General features: G+C 38.4%; 1 protein-coding gene across 1 annotated transcript in view; it reads right to left on the reverse strand.

Annotated features, from left to right (window-relative positions):
• Positions 1-21,715, reverse strand: part of VIPR2 (vasoactive intestinal peptide receptor 2) — a 183,029-nt gene extending 161,314 nt beyond the window's left edge. The window contains exon 1 of the mRNA XM_073581615.1: positions 21,343-21,715. Within this exon, the coding sequence (XP_073437716.1) occupies positions 21,343-21,396 (54 nt within the window). The 5' untranslated portion in view covers positions 21,397-21,715. The remainder of the gene's footprint in view (positions 1-21,342) is intronic.
• Positions 21,716-22,572: the final 857 nt, after the last annotated feature.

Here is a 22,572-nt window from a genome sequence, read left to right on the forward strand (position 1 = left end):
AGAAAACCAGAAAGCACTGAAGTAATTGTACAGATAGTGTGTGACAGCACAGCAGGGAAGATTAGTGTGTGAGAAAAACAGAATAATATGGATTTAAATGTGAGAGTCACTTTGCCTGTTAGACAATGCCAGTGATAGATGCATATCTCCCAGCTGCTGCTTGCTTGATCATTGTGGTTATATTGCAACTTCCATTCACTCTCAGACTTCTTTTGCATTTATGGAGAAGCAATTCTCCAATATTCCCGAAAGAAAAAAAAAATTTAACTCTGTGACTGCCTAACAAAATATGCATAGTTACGCGCACACTACAGATTTTTTGCAGACCTCAAAAAAGGCTACCTCGAGAGACTTTATGCTAGTGACTCCATCTAACAGATCCCAAAGGAACCCCATGGGAAGGATGAAATTGTCAGGGCTCACTCATATGAGCATATAATCAGCTGAGTGCAATCCAATAAAATCAATAATAGCACATATTTCATATGTTATTTAATGAGGTGGTTCGAATCTGGATTTTATTTCTCAGCTGCATTTGGCATGAGGAAAAATTCCACAGCATACTGCGATTTGACTCCGAATAAGATTCACTTTGAGAAAAACAGACCATCAGTATAGCATCCAAATTTTACAGATACATGACAATTTGTAAGATGGGAAAATGGAAATGGTCTTCAAAAAGAACAATAGCCAATTAATAGTAAAAAAATTTATTTCATACAGACAACACACGGATGACAAGTGAGAAAAAAAACAGTCCCACTTTTCTGGAAGAGAATGTGGCTGATTTTTGTATACGCTCTGTAAGGCAGCAGTAGCACCGTACACAGTGATGAGGCAGTGACTCACAAAGTTCAAACAGAAAAGTCTCTTTAATGTGTTATCTTCACACAGAAAAGGTTCCAATCCACACAAATGCATATAACTTCAGTGCATATTATCAGTGTTAAATTCACACCAGTTCATAGCACTACATAGTACACAGCATCCTTTAGATTGCAGTCACTACACGCTAGTCCTCCTCTGACTAGTTCCCGTGGGTGTCCTGCACCGCTTGTATCACAGTCTCTACTCACACAGCCGTACACAGTCCAGGATATCCTCCGGCTCACAGCCGGGCACCATATCCATGTGTTTTGCAATCGTTACACGCCAGTACTCTTTCAGGCACAGGACATCCACCTCCAGTTCACCTCCGGGCACAGGACTGTCCACATCCGAGACCAGTTACCGTGGACGACTTGCATCACTGTGTATACTGTCAATGCCAGGCCTATTGGCTCACCTCTGTCCTGTGCTCTGCACAGAAACAAGCACCAACTCACTCTGGCCCTGACACACCTGAGACTCACTCAGTCTGAACTCACTAACCCTTTCCTGCAGGGCTTTTATCACAGAGACCTGTGGCTTTCAGCCACATGGAAAACCTGGATCTGGAATGCAACAGACTGCAACACTATCATACTGCAATCTGTTTCAAACAAAACATCCAGAGCAGGTTTTCCGTACATCTGCCTTGGACACTAACATGTCCAAGACTAACACTCACTTCTATTATCAGTCTGCATTGCAGTCACAGCTACTCCCGTGACTGCCATGCATGCATATGGCCTTCATACACCTCTGTGCGTATCCTGGGGAGAACATACAGTGCCCCCTAGCTGTAACAGGGGTCACTGCCTCATAGCTCGTATGATCCCAGCCTTATACATGTTTTTTCAGGGCAATTGGAGGCTTTGGAACAGATTAATTAGCTGCAAATCTATTTTTTTGTTTAAATTCTGTGTTCCATGCCAAATTTGAGTTTGAGATGTTTCACTAATCACTTGCACTCATGTATACTTTCAACATCTGACTCTTAAATCATAGGATTTCTAGACTGTGTGCCCACAATGTGATTTGGTGAGTTTTTGATGCTGCAGTTTCAAAAATGCAGCTTTTTATGGTTCCAGAAAAGTAGATGTTAATTGTAGAAATCTCATGGCCACTGTCCTTTTTAGCTTTGCGTAAACTGAACTGCGGTGCGTGTTTCAAAATCAATTTCTCTTGTGGGTGGGCTGAGCTTTATGTGCAGATTTTACCCATAGACTTGCATTAGATGTGAAAAATCCACACGTAAAAAGCGCACATGGATTTTTAATGCGTTTCTGCCCTGTAAAAGCATAAAAAAAGCATGTAATCCACACATGACTAAATCTGGAAAGTTTTGTCAAAGCCAAATATCAGGAAGCAACAAAAACAAAGCAGCTTTATTTAAAATATGACACATCAAGAAGAGACAAAACCCACAGTGTCAAAAATGTGATAAAAACGCACGTAAAAAAACACGCTTAAAACGCAAGCAAAAAACACAAGTAAACTAATTTATATAGTAAAAAAGGAAAGAAGCCAGCGCTGCTTGTGGTCAGAACGCAATACATAAAGTGCATATGCACATATTAATTTCTAACTGTATTTCAAAATGAGACATTTAGCAAAAAATTGATCAATCATTTTAGCTACCCCGCCACGCCAAGGCAATCTCATATGGGGCAGTCCTACTCTATGTTTTTTATATTCTCTGTGCCATTGCGGCCTCCTAAATGTATTAAAAGCAAGACCATATTAAATGTACACTGTATATATAGTATATATATAGTAGTTGCAGAAATGGGGCACAAATTCTGCAAGATTAAAAACACCAGAACATCACAAATATTAAATTGCCTAATAAAAGGCACTTCCAATCATAAATATATCAAAAGAAAATGGGAAGTTATATGCCTAAAATAAATAAATCAAATTTTATTTCAACAAAATACTAAAAAACATTACACAAATGTTACATGATATCGTATAAATGAGGGTAACAAATGCAAAAAAGCGGGCTTTAAAAAGGTACATAGGGATTTCAAAAAGACATATACAGTATATCTGAATCCAATCATACATCAATATATAAGCATAATGCTAAGGCAAGCATAAATATAAAAGGAATGCGTACTAAATGAATAGTGGAGCACAAAGCTTCCCACAAAAACTTCCTTAAACCAAGCCCTATTTTAATGGTAAGGATTCTAGACAAAAGAAAATCCCATAAAATAGCATGCCAGCCAGATTCCTATCCGCAATAAGCTATACAGGCTGCATACAGTAAGTGCATAGTGCTGTGCAAATAGATTTACCACAATGTGCAGCATAGATGCATAATGATGTGCAGACAAATGTATCACAATGGATACCATATACATATAGCCAGATAGAAAAGAAAATAGCTGCTGCAAGACAGATACTGTACCTAGTCAGCCCTGGCACCCCTGACGCGCGTTTCACGTTAATGCTTCTTCCAGAGGGAGTACTACTACTGAGAATGGACAAAAAACTATTTTAAAAAAATCCATGAAATCCTCCCTAAAAAAGAGAGCTCGCACATGGTGGAATAAGGCTTCATTGGAAAATTATCTTACTAAGGGTCTCATCCCTAGGGGCTTGCGTGTTCGAATTATGCCCTCCTTTTCTATTGAGGATAGTGTTTTTTTTAAAACTAGGTGGGAAGAAGCTTGCACAGCTTGTTCCAAATCTTTAATTGAACTCCTCATAGGAAACAGCAAAAAAAGCTTGGATAAAATAGATTCTGAAGTAGAAATTACACGCCAAAAACTGCAACAGGTATTTACAGCTGCAGAAATGGAAAGTCTGAATAAGGACATTGATTCTCAATTGCTCATTTGGGAAAAGGAGATTAAAGAAACCAAAGCCAAAAAATTCCAAAGGGACCTGCAGGATTTTAAAAATGGTTCTGTATATAAATGGCAATCATCAACTAGGAGTGAACACAATGTTTCTAGGTCTGCTTCTTTATCTTCCTTGTCATCTAAAGAAGATGATGATAATCATAAGCAAGGCTACAATTTGCGAAGAAACTATGGAAGAAGAAATGATACTCCTAGGAGATATGATAGACATTTTGATAAATCTTCTTCATCCAAATTGCAGGTGATTAACCTCTCTGAAATTCAGCTTTCTCCATCACAAATAGAGGTATTGAGTCTGTCTTTTTCACCTGCTTCCTCTTTTGACTCCTTTTTAGCAGTAAAGGATCTCCAACTATTTGCCCTAAAGTTGGTGTTAAAAAAACTGCATGAGAGATCTAATATAGATGAACAATGGACTGAGTTTGGAGGAACTTCAAGATGAGCAGGAGGGAGACTACTGTGGTAGGAAAGTTTATACCACCTATTCCAAAGAAATTTCCCCCGCTACAGTTATATCCTAATATTGAGATTTTTGTTAGACTGGTTACACAGGCCTTTGAAAATATTCCTAACAAAATAACCCATGACAGCCTCACCATGGAACAAAGGGTGGCCCTTAATGATTTAAAAAATCTTAAGGGGGTTGTTATAAAGCCTGCTGATAAAGGAGGCAATGTGGTTATCTGGCCTAGCAAATTGTACAAAAAAGAGGCCTTCCGCCAATTAGGAGACACTAAATGTTACCAGAAGCTTACCTTTAACCCCACATTGAAATTTCAAAGGGAATTACAAGTAATCCTGGATGTGGCCTTTGATAAAGGCATCATTACTAAGGACCTTAAAAAGCACTTGATGTCTGAATACCCTAGAATGGAATGTATCTATTTCACTCCTAAGATACACAAAGATTGTGAGAATCCCCCAGGTTGTCCTATTGTTTCAGGCAATGGTAACCTGTGTGAAACTATCAGCAAATACCTGGATTTCTATTTGAAACCCTTGGTTGGCAATTTGCCATCATATGTTAAAGATACGGGGGTTGTTTTGAGGAGACTAGAGGGAATTCCAATGGATGAAGACATGTGGTTAGTTACCATGGACGTTGAGTCCTTATATACACCTATTCAGCATGCCAACGGCATCTTGGCTGTTAAAACCTTTTTGAATTTATCTAATTATGATGCAGAATTTATTGAATTCCTATTGAAACTCCTTCAATTTGCTTTAGAGCATAATTTCTTCACATTTAAAGGGGGCATTTATCTGCAAAAGCAAGGGACCGCTATGGGGGCAGCATATGCATCATCTTATGCTAATTTGTTTTTGGGAAAATGGAAGCAATCCATTTTCTTTACTAATCCTGTGGCATACATTGAGGGAGCCCTTTTATGGGTTCGTTACATAGACGATGTACTACTTATCTGGCAAGGTTCTGAACAAGATCTCCTTGCCTTTGTCGATTTGTCGATATCCTGAATGACAACAATTTGAACATCAGACTTACCTGTAAATATAGTAAGACAGATATCGATTTTTTGGATATATTGATTAAAAAATGTGAGAACGGCATTTTAGAAACCAATGTGTTCAGAAAGGAAACTGTGGTAAATTGTATCCTTCACGCAACTTCCTGACATCCGCAACCGTTAGTGAATGGAATACCAACTGGTCAATTTTTGAGAGCTAGGAGGATCTGCTCAACTGAACAATCATTTACTGAACAAACTAATATTCTATCTAACAGATTTAAAGAGCGTGGTTACTCTAAAAGAAGCATAAAGAAAGGTCTTGCAAGGGCCAAAAGGGCGAATAGGAATGATCTATTGCAACCACATGTTAGAATTGGAAATGAATCAAAGGTAAGATTTATTGCTACCTATAACCATCAATGGAAGAAAACGAGAGACATTTTGAATCAATATTGGCCTATATTACAAACGACCACACTTTGGCTAAATATATCCCTTCACAACCGTCTATTATTTACAGGCGTCCAACAAATCTAAAGGACCAATTGGTACACAGTCATTATTCAGAACAGCAGCCAAACAAAATTTTCGGATCCAATGAGCCCAAATGGGGATTTTACCCATGTGGGAAATGTATAGTCTGTCCCAACATGAATCGAGCTCTTAAATTCAAATCTAGTAGCGGTAAGAAAGAATTTACTATTACTCAGTATATCACTTGTGACTCTGTGGGAGTAATCTATTATACAGTTTGTCCGTGCCCTATGATTTATGTTGGATTAACATCTAGGCCTCTAAAAGTTAGAGTAAGAGAGCACTACCATGACATTATAAATGCACAAGATGAAGATGATTGGACAGTATTAAAACCAATAGCAAAGCACTTCAAGGCATACCATGAATGTAATGCCAAACTCCTAAAAAGTCACGGGTATTGATAATGTATATATAGATTTACAGGGAGGTAACTGGCGTAAGACATTAGCGCAGTTAGAAGCCCGCTGGATTTCTAGAATTCAATCAGTCCAGCCGGCGGGTTTGAATGAAATATTAAGTTTTGCTCCATTCTTGTAGAATGCTCTTTTTTGTTTTTTTGTTTTTTATTCTTTTGATTTTAACTTGCATTTTTTGTATATATTTTTTAGATATTTTTAAACTTTCCTTTCTGATTATCGCTATACTGGATGACACCTTTTTATGATTGAAGCGCATTATGTTCTTCTTATCGTCACTTTGATCTTTTTGATAAGCAGCAAAGAAGATTTATAGAAGAAAAAGAAAAAGAAGAAAAATTTGTGCCCATATTGTTATATACTAATAACTATTTATTGGGGTTTTTGTATATGCACCATTACTGATGCTATATTGTATCAGTTATGCTGTATTTGGGTTATATATTCTTTTGTGATTAGGTATATTACTTTTTGTGTATATGTACATTTATGCACTTCTGATTTGGTATATGGAGTTATAATTTTTATTTATTAATTGTACATATGTATGCACTAATGCACTTTATATATATTTTCTCATAACTGGATATATTTTATTATTTTTTATTTTATGTATATTATGGTATTTTTGGTTCATGTTAGAAACATTTATTTTTTTCTTTTTATAAATTATATATATATTTGCACTAATGCACTTTTTATGTACATTTTTTACACATTAATGATTTTTCTTATAATGTTACATACAGTGGGGCAAAAAAGTATTTAGTCAGTCAGCAATAGTGCAAGTTCCACCACTTAAAAAGATGAGAGGCGTCTGTAATTTACATCATAGGTAGACCTCAACTATGGGAGACAAACTGAGAAAAAAAAATCCAGAAAATCACATTGTCTGTTTTTTTTTCATTTTATTTGCATATTATGGTGGAAAATAAGTATTTGGTCAGAAACAAGCAATCAAGATTTCTGGCTCTCACAGACCTGTAACTTCTTCTTTAAGAGTTTCCTCTTTCCTCCACTCATTACCTGTAGTAATAGCACCTGTTTAAACTTGTTATCAGTATAAAAAGACACCTGTGCACACCCTCAAACAGTCTGACTCCAAACTCCACTATGGTGAAGACCAAAGAGCTGTCAAAGGACACCAGAAACAAAATTGTAGCCCTGCACCAGGCTGGGAAGACTGAATTTGCAATAGCCAACCAGCTTGGAGTGAAGAAATCAACTGTGGGAGCAATAATTAGAAAATGGAAGACATACAAGACCACTGATAATCTCCCTCGATCTGGTGCTCCATGCAAAATCCCACCCCGTGGGGTCAGAATGATCACAAGAACGGTGAGCAAAAATCCCAGAACCACGCGGGGGGACCTAGTGAATGAACTGCAGAGAGCTGGGACCAATGTAACAAGGCCTACCATAAGTAACGCACTACGCCACCATGGACTCAGATCCTGCAGTGCCAGACGTGTCCCACTGCTTAAGCCTGTACATGTCCGGGCCCGTCTGAAGTTTGCTAGAGAGCATTTGGATGATCCAGAGGAGTTTTGGGAGAATGTCCTATGGTCTGATGAAACCAAACTGGAACTGTTTGGTAGAAACACAACTTGTCGTGTTTGGAGGAAAAAGAATACTGAGTTGCATCCATCAAACACCATACCTACTGTAAAGCATGGTGGTGGAAACATCATGCTTTGGGGCTGTTTCTCTGCAAAGGGGCCAGGACGACTGATCCGGGTACATGAAAGAATGAATGGGGCCATGTATCGTGAGATTTTGAGTGCAAACCTCCTTCCATCAGCAAGGGCATTGAAGATGAAACGTGGCTGGGTCTTTCAACATGACAATGATCCAAAGCACACCGCCAGGGCAACGAAGGAGTGGCTTCGTAAGAAACATTTCAAGGTCCTGGAGTGGCCTAGCCAGTCTCCAGATCTCAACCCTATAGAAAACCTTTGGAGGGAGTTGAAAGTCCATGTTGCCAAGCGAAAAGCCAAAAACATCACTGCTCTAGAGGAGATCTGCATGGAGGAATGGGCCAACATACCAACAACAGTGTGTGGCAACCTTGTGAAGACTTACAGAAAACGTTTGACCTCTGTCATTGCCAACAAAGGATATATCACAAAGTATTGAGATGAAATTTTGTTTCTGACCAAATACTTATTTTCCACCATAATATGCAAATAAAATGAAAAAAAAACAGACAATGTGATTTTCTGGATTTTTTTTTCTCAGTTTGTCTCCCATAGTTGAGGTCTACCTATGATGTAAATTACAGACGCCTCTCATCTTTTTAAGTGGTGGAACTTGCACTATTGCTGACTGACTAAATACTTTTTTGCCCCACTGTATGTCACTGATATATTATATGTATATGCAGTCCTTCACTATGCATTGATATAGATGCACCACATTTATATGTTTTTTTATTTTTGCTTCTAAACAATGCTATATATGCCACTTTGATATATTATATTCACAAAGTTGCCCAAACAATTAGCAACATCCCTAATATGTGAAATGTGCCACAAATTAACTATAAACACCTTTTGTGGTAACCTATATTCATTAAATCAAAGAAGGTTCCACACCATGGCACATAAAAAAGTTATCTTTATTTATAACAATACATTCCAATAATTAAAAAGAAGGTGCTAGACCATGAAGAGAGACAAAACAGTCATAGACGCATCATTAAACAGTACATTTCACTATGCTAATGCATTCCCATATATTGAGTTTCAGCATAATTAACATGATTAGGGAATAGCACAATTTTGCTTACTTTAACACTTGTGAGCTGGCTATCCACAGGCATATCCCGCTATATGGGGGTATCATACCCTCCTAAATTCCCTCAGTCAGAAATCCATGCTAAACCCAGCATAACCCAATATCATGCAATAAACGTGAGTATAATAGCATACCATGTACTCAAAATGCTTCCTGGAACGTCCCTCATGTCCCATGCATTGATATAGATGCACCACATTTATATGTTTTTTATTCTTGCTTCTAAACAGTGCTATATATGCCACTTTGATATATTATAGGTAAATGCTCCTTTTCACGATGCATTGATGTAGGAGCACTATATTTTGTATGCCTCTCCCCCCCCTTTTTCTTTTTTCTTTCTCTCTTTCTGCTGCTGCAGGCACATATCGTGTTCTCTGATCATAGCGACGTGCGCTTCTGCCAGCTTCCTGTTTCTCGGCGTTGCCGCGGTGATGCATCTTTCCTGCCGCCCGAGCCGCCCCTTAGCTCTGACACGTCGGGCTGGGGGTGGAGCGGACGGCACTTGACGCTGACCTGTGCTGACGTCATGCAGAGAATACCGGTTGAAGCGCCATTATTCCACCGCTGTGAACAATTATTGAGCTTCACATAAATACACCAGTTTGAGAGCTTTTTACATACGCACACTCCCTCTGGAAGAAGCATTACCGCGAAACGTGCGTCAGGGGTGCCAGGGCCGACTAGGTACGGTATCTGTCTTGCAGCAGCTATTTTCTTTTCTATCTGGCTATATGTATATGGTATCCATTGTGATACATTTGTCTGCACATCATTATGCATCTATGCAGCACATTGTGGTAAATCTATTTGCACAGCACTATGCACTTATGCAGCCTGTATAGCTTATTGCGGATAGGAATCTGGCTGGCATGCTACTTTATGGGATTTTCTTTTGTCTAGAATCCTTACCATTAAAATAGGGCATGGTTTAAGGAAGTTTTTATGGGAAGCTTTGTGCTCCACTATTCATTTAGTAGGCATTCCTTTTATATTTATGCTTGCCTTAGCATTATGCTTATATATTGATGTATGATTGGATTCAGGTACATATGTCTTTTTGAAATCCCTATGTACTTTTTTAAAGCCCGCTTTTTTGCTTTTGTTGCCCTCATTTATACGATATCATGTAACATTTGTGTAATGTTTTTTAGCATTTTGTTGAAATAAAATTTGATTTATTTTAGGCATTTAGCTTCCCATTTTCTTTTGATATAAGATTAAAAACACACCAGAAGTTTATCATGAGAAAGAATCCTAAACATGTGTGCAAGCATCACATCTTAAGTATCATTGTTTTATATATGAAATTTGTCTCAATATGAACTTTTATATACTGTATGTAGCTTTGTATAATGCTAGAAAAAAAAATGTAGGCCCCCAATTCATCATTTGTGGGTTCACTTTAAGTGTCTTTTCTTTTGTTGTCTTGTGGTATTAGCTGTTATTTATTGTGCCAAATTAATCAAAAAGGCACACGTGGTTTTGAATTTGGCACAAAGTAAAAATTGGGCTTTTTTCCTGTCATTTATCATTTGTTTGAATTTTTGTATCCGACTGAAATTAGTCATACCTGTATGCCTACTGGATGATGCCTTGAAGATAAAACTGCCTCCGGTCTTCGTCATACAAGATGTTTCCTCCCCTTCTCTTCTGTGTCCCTTTGATGTTATGTGAGGTGCTGGAAATCTTGTGCATTCTGCCTGCCATCTCTCCTCAGCACCGTTTCGCCCTTCTGTGGGTGCTGTCTTCACTATTGAAGTACGTAGGCGCCGGAAAGTCACTGTAACTTCCGGTCCCAGTGATCTCAGGTGCACAGTAAACATGAATTTCCCACAGTGCAGAGGAACGACGGCAGGCAGAATGCGCAGGTGTGGGATTTCTGGCTGTGCACATGATGTCAAAGGGTGTCAAAAGTATGTCACATCAACCTGGGAGATCTGGGGGTAGAAGATCACTCCATATTGCAAATCACAGATCTTCCATTTAGCCTGTGTGTTTGGGTCCCATATTAAAAGAATTTGGTTTCCTTTGATGCTGAAGATAGAGGTTAACAACCCTTTCTATGCTGGTCAGTAACTTGCAGCTCCATTTTCAACTGCTTCTTATCATTATCTCTCCCTGTAAAACCTGGCCAGACCCTCTCTGTCTTGCCAGTGAAAGCTTTGCTTCCTAGCTCCTTGGAGACGCTATGCTGAATTGGAGATCATTATTGCTACTAGAGATTGTTGCGTGCTGTTTTTGGTTGTATGCTTTCCACTTAATTCATGTTACTATTTGGTTAGTAGCTGCCCATCGTTCCCTATATACCTTCCAACCCTTGGTAAGTGTTTTTGTATGTAAGTTACTTTTTGTTACCCCTGAATGTCTTACATGTTTATACAATAACTTATCTGTTTCAGGCCTCCTGGGGAGGGGAAGGAGGCAGCTCAGGGAATAACAGGAGCATAGTAAGGTCAGGGACTCAGGCATCTCTACCATTAAGAGTACCCCCGGGGCAAGGATAGTTCCAGGGACAGTTGGAGGTCCCCCTTACTTACCGAAGACCATCACAGTGTGATAAAGGGACAATGAAGAGAAGGGTAGGAGAAATCTTCTTTAATGAAGACCGGAGGCAGTCTTAATTTCTGGGAACCTACGCCCCATCATAGCTCTAAAAGATAATTTTTACTAAACAAGGCATCATCCAGCAGGCATACATGTATGACTCATTTCAGATGTTTACAACCTGTTTGACCCTATTATTAACTCGAAAGCTCAATGAGGTGACAGATTCCTTTAAACGCAGAAAATCATTCCAGGAAGAAACTGCAGCAGAGTTTTGCCAAATTTTCTGTCTTTTTTAAAAAGTTTCAATTGATGAATCAGACACGAAAACATCCGGAACTGCAAAACTCAGCCAGCAAAATAGAAAATATAAAAAATCAGGTCAATACATATAAAATAGATTTAAAAAGGCACAAATAGAATAATGAATCAGTTGCAAACAACAAAAAAGGCGCAAAACACACAAAACTAGACAATAAACAGACATAAAGGCATTGATGAATCTTGGTCATAGACTTTGGTTGCTTTTTGCACAACACTGGAACTATTTCTCTAGTTTTAATACATAAGACTGACAGAATCGAGCCCATTTTGCAGCTTTTTCAAATGTTCAACTTCTGGTCATTTAGAGGGACACTGTCAGCATATTTATACATATAGAACTAGTGACATAGCTGTATAGGTGCCCTAATATAAATGATACTTTTTTTTTGCAGAGATCCAATGTGTCAGACATAAAAAAATCTAGCACTGATATGCAAATAAGGGTGGTAGTGCTCTTAGGGCGTGTCACTGCATTTCTGCTGCTTCTTTGAGCAGATTGACACTCCTCCAATGCACTTTCAGACCGATTTGCACATGACTTCTGCGCTAGATTTGTCATGACTGGCATATCTAATATCTACAAAAAAAAATTTAAATACATTTTTATTGTGTTTTTTAGCAAATTTTATAACAGAAAAATAGCTTTCATTTGCTACAGTAAGGTTCATACTTGAAACGTTGGAATCTAAAGTCTCAGCCATTACCCCAGAAACAATCTTTTGGCCAGCAGGATTATAACATGTAATATTGATGGAACTGAAGAGGGGTGTTTTTTTCCCTTAGCTTTCTCCCCTGGCCAGTAATGGAATAATATCATAATGAGGACGAGCTGAGATTTGAACTTCCAGATATTGTCAAGCATTCTACAATTGGTCTCCAGAAATTATGTAATCTTAGACATGACCAAATACCATGTAGTAAGTCTGTAGAGGGGGGTCCTACATTTTGGACATTGCATGATTCTATTGGGCTTAAGAGTTGTCTCTGGGAGAGCCAAAACATAAATTGCATTATGAATAACTTTGAAATGAGCTTGCCTCTACATCTCATTGATTATTACTTTACATACTTTCTCCTAACCCTTCCTTACTTTAGACGCTATGTGTTGATCATTGAATTGTTTCTCCCAATGTTTAAAAAAAGTTTTGGGTTGTACGCCCAGCAGTATATTTCTTATTTCGCTGTATAGGAAAGAAATAGAAGACGATCTCGCCAAGGCCCTCAACAAGCAGTCAAAATCATTACAGGTGTTATTTTGGGTGATGTCTTCCAATTGATTCATAAGTGAGTGTCTAGTCTGTTCGATTTGAATTGTGTGGTTGGCATTTAAGTGAAACTTCTCAATTAATTCCTGTTTTTCCAAACACCTAGGTTTTGTGGGATGCGACAAATGTGTGATATTATGTATGCCTTTTGATCTCCATTCTTTAAATAATTTATTTTCAACTCTGCAAAAACTCTGGATTATTCCAGAGAGGAAAATGTTTAGAGATTCAGTATGACTATATCGGATATCACTATGTTTTGAATTTGGATAGAGTTAAATCTTCCTAATATACCTCTTGAGACCAAAAAGTAATCTATCCTGGACCATTATGAGTAGTGAGTGAACTCCCTGTCCTGGGGGGGGTGAAAATGTCTCCAAGTATCATGGAGGTCATTAGAACTTAATAATGGATGTTCAAAATGAGAGAAAGCGGACGGCACCGCTGTTACAATACCTTCACTGGCGGTTTGAGGCTGGCAGGAAGACTACACTGAGACTCCCGGGTGCTTGACCACGTAGCAATCAAATCTTGAGGTCCATGAAGAAAAAAGGTCGCACTCATCGGGATAATTATATTGCTGCTTTATTGACATATATATAACATGTCAGGTCAGGATCGTGACATAAAGAGTGCGAATTAGCTGACAACGGCCGTTTCGCGCTACATGAGCGCTCAGGTAGTGCGAAACGGCCGTTGTCAGCTAATTCACACTCTTTATGTCACGATCCCGACCTGACATGTTATATATGTGTCAATAAAGCAGCAATATAATTATCCCGAGGAGTACTACCTTTTTTCTTCATGGAGTTTAATAATGGATGTAATATCTTGTCATGTCCCCTTATTATTCGGGTTATCTCTTTTTTGCATCTCCTGTCCTCATGTACAATAACCACTGAGATTAAATCCCCTCTCAAGATCTCTAAAAAGTTTGGGTCTTGTAATTTTCTTTCTAACTGGAGGAAAAATGCTTTGTTGTTCTCATTTGAAGTGGATACGTTATACATTTTATAAACTCCACCTAGGGTGGGTCAGGAGATAACATGGAGTCTACTATCCCCACCACATTTTTATTTACAGAAGGTGATCCATAAACTTCTCCCAACCATAATTTTTGCATCTTCTGGAAGTCAATCCTCTCGAGATGAGTCTTCTGCAGTCATATTATGCCAGGATTAAATTGTTTTATGTGGCATAAAATGATCATTCGTTTTTGCAGGGAGCGTATCCCCTTAACATTCCAAGTGATTATTTGCATAGTTGTCTCCAAGATGATACTCTTAACACATTATATAGACGCATTATTCCTTTCTGTCTTGAACAATTTTGTACATTTGTTAGTATCCATATACACCCATTAGTTTGTGAGAAGGTATTCATAGGGAGCACTGAGTTGACTAATAAAAAGCAGCATTTAACATCAACTTTAACTTCAAAGGTAACTTTATAGAACTATTGGCGACTCCTTGAATTTGCCACCTTAACCATGTATGCAGATTCTTCAGAACCTTGGATTCTACTTCTTGATCATGGCTCTAGACTCTCGATTTTTCCTGTTTCATAAATTTAAACGGTGACCTTTACTTTACAGGCCGGAGCTCATAGAAGTAGTTAGAGTTGATGACATCAAAAAAACATTCGAAGAAAAAGGAGGGAAATTTAGAAAGGAAAATAGAAGAGGAAAAAGAGAGAAGAAGAAGAAAAAAAAGAAGACAAAAAAAGGAGGAGAGGGGCGCATAGCGTTAAAGAGAGGGTGGGAGAGGGAGAAAGAGGAAGAAAGAACATATACTCCTTGCTATCATCTAAACCTCTATTAATAATAAATTAGTGTCCAATTATATATTAATCCTTGTGTTTCTGCCTCTTACACAGAGTCTGAATTGTCAGTGACCAGGGTTCAATTTCTTTTTCAGGAGTTTTTGCTCCCTTTCCTTGTCTTTGTCCTCTTGGTGCATTGGTAGGTGTTCTCCTGCTTCATCTGAGGACCAATGTGACATCTGGGAGTTATAGTTTTCTGATTGGCGCCAATTAACAAGATGTTCAATGAAGGTTTTGGCTTCTCTTGGGCTTGTGAAAGGGCGGAATGATGCATCTTGCTGCCGTATCTGTAGAGTAGCAGGATACCTAATTTGGAAACATATGTTTTTATTGTATAAATCTGAACAGATGGGAGCGAAAGATCTGCGCTGTCTGATTACTTCGGCTAAATAATCTTCAAAAAAGAGCAGTTTTGACACCTTTGACCATATGAGCTGTTTAAGTCAGCAATATGCTTGAATTAAGTCATTTTTGTTAGCAAAGTCAAGATATTTTACTATGCTTGGGGAGAGGGGGGATTTTTGAAGCTCACCACGCCATGTCATCCGATATTGGAGGCTGAAATCTGTGTGTCAGGTACTGGTCCTGCTGGTGAAACACAGCCAAAAGGTTCAAGGAAAGGAGGTCCAATACGATGTACCCGTTTGATCTTTTGGCTAACTGCGATATTAAGGGCTTTGGGGATATCAGATTCGCACAGATTTCTCAGCTCCCTGTATGTGAATGATTCAGGTAGTCCCAGTATTCTGAGACTGCTTCTTCTGGATCTACTTTCTAGGTTATCTACGCGGTGTCTTAGAACAGTATATTTTCTGGTAAGTCAGGATAAAATTACATGATCTGTATCTGCATCGTCTTCAATAGTAGATATTCTGGTCTCTATTTTGTTCTTTTGTTCAGTCATTTTGTTTAGTTGTTCCTGCATAGCATGCAGTGTGCTAGTGATTGTCTCTTTCAGAGCATGCAATATCTTCGGTAATAATTGACTGGCTACCTCAGAAGTCATTTATTATCCAGTGTGTCCACCAAATTGGGGTTTTCTGCGTCCATGTCATCTGCTGGTGGCTTTCTCCCTCTGGGGTTTGAGTAGCGCGAAGAGCAAGGCAGTGCCGGCGCCATGTTTCCCTCATGCTCTTGACACCTCGGCCGAAGCTCTTTTGTTTTTGATCCGCTGCCAGAAGATATCGTTCCATAAATATGGAACCAGTGTCCTGGCGGATTAAGTCTCCGGCTCAGGCATCTGAGACAGTTGGTTTGCTCCGATATGAAGGACAGGTCAGAGGGGTTATCAGGAGCTCATGGAAATGCAACCTTACATGCTAAGCGCCGGAACCAGAAGGAAACCAAGACTATCATTTTTATTGTTGGCAAGCACCTACACAGCCATACCACTACTTCCATATGTAAAAACATGCTGACAGATTCCCTTAATTTAATCTTGATTGTTTAAGTGGAAAAAGAAAAATAACATTTAATAGGAAACTGTCTGCCAGAAGGTGGAGTGGGCTGCTCTGGAGGCTCGGGGGGCCGTGCAATCCCCAGAGTGAATGTCTGCTTTCTATTTACTAACATAGTAGAATATGCCGTTATCCATGAAATAACAAATCTGTTTGCTACGGTTTATTTAGTGCAAGGTACGCAAGAACACCAAAATCATTCTAGTTGCCATGGTGTCACTTATTGCATAATAGCAAGTTTGGGAAAAGTGTCGGTATTGTACTGGAGATTACTTTTATTCTCTGCTGATGAAGACAACACAAGCCACTGAGCCCAGTGATTGGCTGCAGTGGTCATGCACACTGTAGCTGTAATGCTGCCACTGTTACACGGTCTTTGTTGACAGGCAGCAGTGGCAACATTACAACTACAGTGTGCATGACCACTGCAGGCCAATCACTGGTCTCAATGACTTCTGCCATCTACATCAGCAGGTAGAGGCAATGTTGCACTTGGGGAAGATGAATAGAGCTGATTTTTTTTTACAGCTCCAACCCATTGCCAAAAAAATCTATCCTATCTATCTATCTATCTATCTATCTATCTATCTATCTATCTATCTAAGATAGGAAAAATAAAGCAGCACAAAAAAGAAGGAAAAACGGGTGCAAGGCCCCCAAGGCAAATGCCAAACCTTAATAATTGGAGTCCAAAAGAATCAGAGGCAGCACACCATTCATGATGAAAACTGGAGCTATTTAATCAGCCACTTTGGGCTGATTAAATAGCTCAATTTTTCATCATGAATGGTGTGCTGCCTCTGATTCTTTTGGACATCTGTCTATCTATCTATCTATCTATCTATCATAAAAAAAATGCACAGCACTAAAATACCGGGTGCAACGTTTCATAGGCATGTACCAAACCTTGTAATTAGAGTCCAAAAAACATGAAACAGCACTCCATATAGCAGAAAAATTCCACTGATTGTGGAAACTTCACACTAGACCTTGGAAATCAAGGTCCCAGAGTCTGGAGGAAGAGCGGAGAGACAGACAATCCAAACTGCTAGAGGTCTAGTGTGAAGTTTCCGCCATCAGTGATGGTTTGGGGAGCCATGTCATCTGCTGGTGTAGGTCCACTGTGTTTTATCAAGACCAAAGTCAGCGCTGCTGTCTACCAGGACATTTTAGAGCACTTCATGCTTCCCTCTACCGACAAGCTTTTTGAAGATGGAAATGTCATTCTCCAGCAGGACTTGGCCCCTGTCCACACTGCCAAAGGTACCAATACCTGGTTTAAAAACAACAGTATCACTGTGCTTGATTGGCAGCAAACTCGCCTGACCTTAACCCCATAGAAAATCTATGGGGTATTGTCAAGAGGAAGATGAGAGACACCAGACCCAACAATGCAGACGAGCTGAAGGCTGCTATCAAAGCAACCTGGGCTTCCATAACCCCTCAGCAGTGCCACAGGCTGATCACCTCCATGCCATGCTGCATTGATGCAGTAATTGATGCAAAAGGAGCCCCAACCAAGTATTGAGTGCATTTACTGAATATACATTTCAGGAGGCCAGCATTTCAGATTTTAAAATAATTTTTCAAGCTGATGTTATAAAGTATTCTAATTTACTGAGATAATGATTTTTGGGTTCTCATTGGCTGTAAGCCATAATCATCAACATTAACAGAAATAAACACTTGAAATAGATCACTCTGTAATGACTCTATAGAATATATGAGTTTCACTTTTTGTGTTGAAGAACTGAAGTAAATTAACTTTTTGATTATATTCTAATATTGTGAGATGCATCTGTACTATAAGATAAAGTGCATATCGCTTTGACAACATGATTAGCATACATAGAACAAGTTACGACAGAGTTAATGAATATAAAGTGTCAGGAGTGTAGCATTTTCTGGTTGGACTCACCCCATTATAGCTTCATTATAAGCGCCAAAATCCGGCGTCTATTAATTGAACTTGCGCACGTCATAAAAGCAAAACAGGAAATTCTCAAGCCAGACAGGCGCACTGAGTGTTCCTGAGACGCTCGCACCATCTTTGAAGATATCAACCCCTCAATAGCTACTGCGCATGATCCGGACTACGTCAGGCATTTACAGCTGACCCAGCGCTTCAGGTGAATCAGCGTCACCAGCGCCATCTTGGAGGCGTTTAGAAAAAGAGAGAAAAAGAAGCAGCGCTCAATGCGCATGCTCCATCAGCGCTATGTTACAGAAGCCCATTTTAACCCCTTAAAGAAAGGTCGATTTTTCATTTTGGTTCTTTCATTTTTTTTCTCTCCTTTTTCCTGGAGTTATACCTTTTTTACTAACATGTAATGTACTGAAAATAGGAAAAAAAGGAGCTGAATTGTGAAAAAAATACAATTCTGTCCTATTTTTCTGGGAGTAAGAAAAATAAATCAGCTCACCTAAACGGATCATGTCGTGCAGAAGCAGGGAAAACTTAGAAAATCCGGAAGATCAAAAGATAGATTCCATCTTCATGAAATCAAAAAACTTATCTGACAAAATGTAAAAACAAATTGCATAAATTCATGGTGTGATATTATTAAAAGCAACGTGTTTCAAACCCTCTCCGGCGTTCTTTCTCAAAGCAGGATTTTATGAAGCTGGAACTATCTTTTTTTTCTCCATATTTTGGGAGATTTGCTTTTACAGTGTTCATTTTATGGTAAAAAAATAACTTGGAAAAATTATTCTCCATGTAAGTACAATTAAGGGGATACCAAACTTACATAGTTTTAAGTGGTTAAAAAAAATTTGGTTTGTGTTACCATTTTCTGAGACGGCTAACGTTTTTATTATTTTGTTAATGGAGTGTTATAAAGCCTTGTATTTTGCTTGGTGAGCTTAGAGTTTTACTGATACAGATTTGATTGTTTTTTATTGCATTTTTTAGAGGGATGCGGTGCCCCAAAAAACAGCAATTCTGAAGTTTCACATTTTCTTGCAGCTTTTTGTGTACACTGTACTGTACATGAGTGACGTGGGCGGGATTATTCAGGGCTCAGCATTCAGAGAACTGCTACATCTGCAGCATTTTATCAAAATGACAGCAAGCAGCTCAATAAGTGACACATTGCTGGAATCAGGGTCTCAGCCCCTACATTATGCTGCTCTCAGATGAGGTAGCAAAAACCTGGTGGCAGATTCCCTTTAAAAAGAAAAATAGAGCTCCTATAAAAAAAAATATTTGTCCTACGACAGATATAAATGGCGCCAGGTGGATCCCTTTCACAATAACAGGGTTTATTTGGTTTACGTTCGGGATGTTATCATTTTAACGCACTTTTCTTCTTGTGATGAAATCGTGACAAAACCTCTTAATGGATTTTCCAAAGCAAAATGTAAACCTCGCCTAAATAATATCAAATCTGTATTGAGCATAAATAGCTTCCCCCCCCAAAAAAAGGAAAGGCGACCTTCTCCAGCGCTGTATAGTGACGGTAAAGGGAGCTCAGCACGCGGCACTCTGAACTTTCGCTGTCTCTAATGTATTTGAAACATAAATGTTTTCATATCTGAAGGATTCCATGTTTAGCAAACCTGCCATAATGTATATTTCAGTGCCCCGCTCTGTACAAACAAGATAATAGCCGTGAGGTTATACATGAGTAATGCGCTCCGGAGAGGAGGAACACTCTGTACGCTGGGAGCCAGCATTGTAGGAGTCAATAACATTATATACAAAGTTTTTCTAAAATGAGAAAAATAAAATGACTTTGTTTATGGTCACAGGTAACAATCGTCGCATCAGAAACTGCAATATTTGTAAATAAGCAAATGTAGAAAGGAAGATGATCCTGCATGTACTGCAAAAAAGTGGAAAGGCGATTACAGAATATTGCAGCAATAACAAAAGTGACAATTATAGTAAAATTGACACAATGATAAAGCGAAAGATTGCAAAGTACAATACCCAGATCACCGCTATGTGGCATTCAATGGAGTGCAATAGTGCCCTCTACATGTGGCCATGACACACTGCTGGATGCACACAACTTTGTACGAGTATGACTATATATATATATATATATATATATATATATATATATATACACACAAACAATACAGGATTATACGTTTTACAAATTGATGACGTATACAATCCTATAGTAATCCTATAAAATGATCCTACTAATTCTATAAATAAGCAATAAACTATGTGAGAACACCAAGAAAGAAATATTATACGTTGTTTTCTATGAATTTCTGCAGCTCAAATTGTAATTAAGGAAAGATCAATGGAGGATAAGCTTTTGCATCTGAGGGCAGTTTGGTTGCAGCTCTTGATGCTGTTGCAAGTTTTAGGAGTCAAGGACAAAAGTGGATGAAGTAGAGAAGCAGAAGGGATGGATCTGTCTTTCCTTTATACTCTGTTATTGTGGCCAAAAAAAAGTACACCAAAAGGAAATATATGAATCCAACCTTGCGGAACGAAAATCACGAATGGCTTAATTATTGGTAAAGAGCCGCTGTACATTGGTAGAGGCGCAATTTAGCAATGTAACAGAGAAGAGTTCCACATCTCATTGTGATTTATCAAAGGTGGCCAGGTAAAATGATTAAGTTATTGCAACTAGAAAACAAATATTGATGATGATAATAGTGGTAAAAATACAGTACATTAGTAATCGGTATTTCTATTTAAAGTCTAATCGCTGTGATACTTTACAGATCTGATACATAATAATTAAACATTGCAAGGATATATTAGTAAATAAGGCTTAAAAAAAAAGTATTGTAAAAAATGGAATGTGCCGCTTTTCTAATACTGTTATATGGTTATGAAAAACGAAACTATTACAATCTTAATATTTCTTTAATTATAAGGCTCTGTTAATTGAATCCTTTCAATACAATTGTAAAGTGATACCTAGATCATGTGAGAATATTTGGAAAGGCATGAGGCAGAAGAAGCTCATTTTAAGGAGACAGATTTATACAGTCCAAATACTCACTAAAAGCAGAAGAGGAAGAGTTGCAAGGAGCACAGAGGATATAGTCTTCTTCATCTTATAGAGTAAGTTCAGGTTAGGAAGATTCCTGGATGGGCATTGGGATACATTAGATCCAAAAGCATGAGGTCCAGTCTATAGAGCTCAATGAATAGGATGTAGGAAAAGAGTATCTTCCTCGTAGTAAAGAATAAGGATCAAAGATCAATGTAACAAGTCTTCTTAGAAGTGAAGATCAGATCCTGGGGGAGTCGGGGAGTAGAAGCTTCTCCATCCAGACTTTGCAGACCAAGTGAATGGAGGCAGCACATGTGAGAAGAACCAACTGCCTTCACTACTCCACTAGAGCTGTTGATTCAAAGCTCTCATTGCACTTAGTAACTCAACTTGAAGCATTACAGAAGCTTCTGTATCGGAGAAAAAAAAAAATCCTTACAGGCAGTAGGGGGATTTCTTTTTCTAATGCATTACATATTTTACTGCCTGAGTGGGCAGGAACAGGATCAGAAACAAAATAGCTTTGATGGTCTCCTATTAAGTAGCAAAACCTTAGAGCATAAACCAGCTCTGAATGAAACACCACTTTTAATCCATGTTTATATTGTGGCATATTTCCCCTGAAAGCCCAATTTGCAACTATTGAAGATTAAAACTGAATTTCAAAGTTACGGCAGCCCATTGTCTGAGCTCTTGAATCGTCGATATAACAGAACAATTCCTAGGGTTTGTATTCTTTCTGTCACACAGGTTCTTTTTGTTACTGTAGTTTCAAATGTATACAGAGTTTAAAATGCGTTTTTAGTGATTTTCTATACGTTACATATTTTTGAAAAAAAAAATGCAGGTAGCCTACGTTACTTAATGGGTACAGAAATGCTGCCGAAAGTACGGTATGCAATATCAAAAAATCACGAAAAGCTCATTGTAGGAAAGTAGCCTATGGTTCTATAAAACCTGCACGTCGCATGTCATCATGATATGGCATTAACATGGGCCATATATAATAATAAATAATCATAAGTATTTCTTCATGTGCCCACATTTCATACAGAGGCTTTCAGAAGTTTTTTTTTTCACTTAGATTCATCCAGAATAAAAAAAAAAAAAGTTGAAATAAGAAAAAAAAAACAAATATTAGGTTCACAATGTCAATTTATTCATACATTTCTGGTAGGAATAACAGAGGATTGACACGATGTAGAAATCTATGAAATGATAATTCAGAATTGTTAT

Source organism: Dendrobates tinctorius, unplaced genomic scaffold (genome assembly GCF_039654945.1).
Source record: "Dendrobates tinctorius isolate UK_male_01 unplaced genomic scaffold, ASM3965494v1 ptg000070l, whole genome shotgun sequence".
In the NCBI taxonomy this organism is placed as follows: Eukaryota; Metazoa; Chordata; class Amphibia; order Anura; family Dendrobatidae; genus Dendrobates; species Dendrobates tinctorius.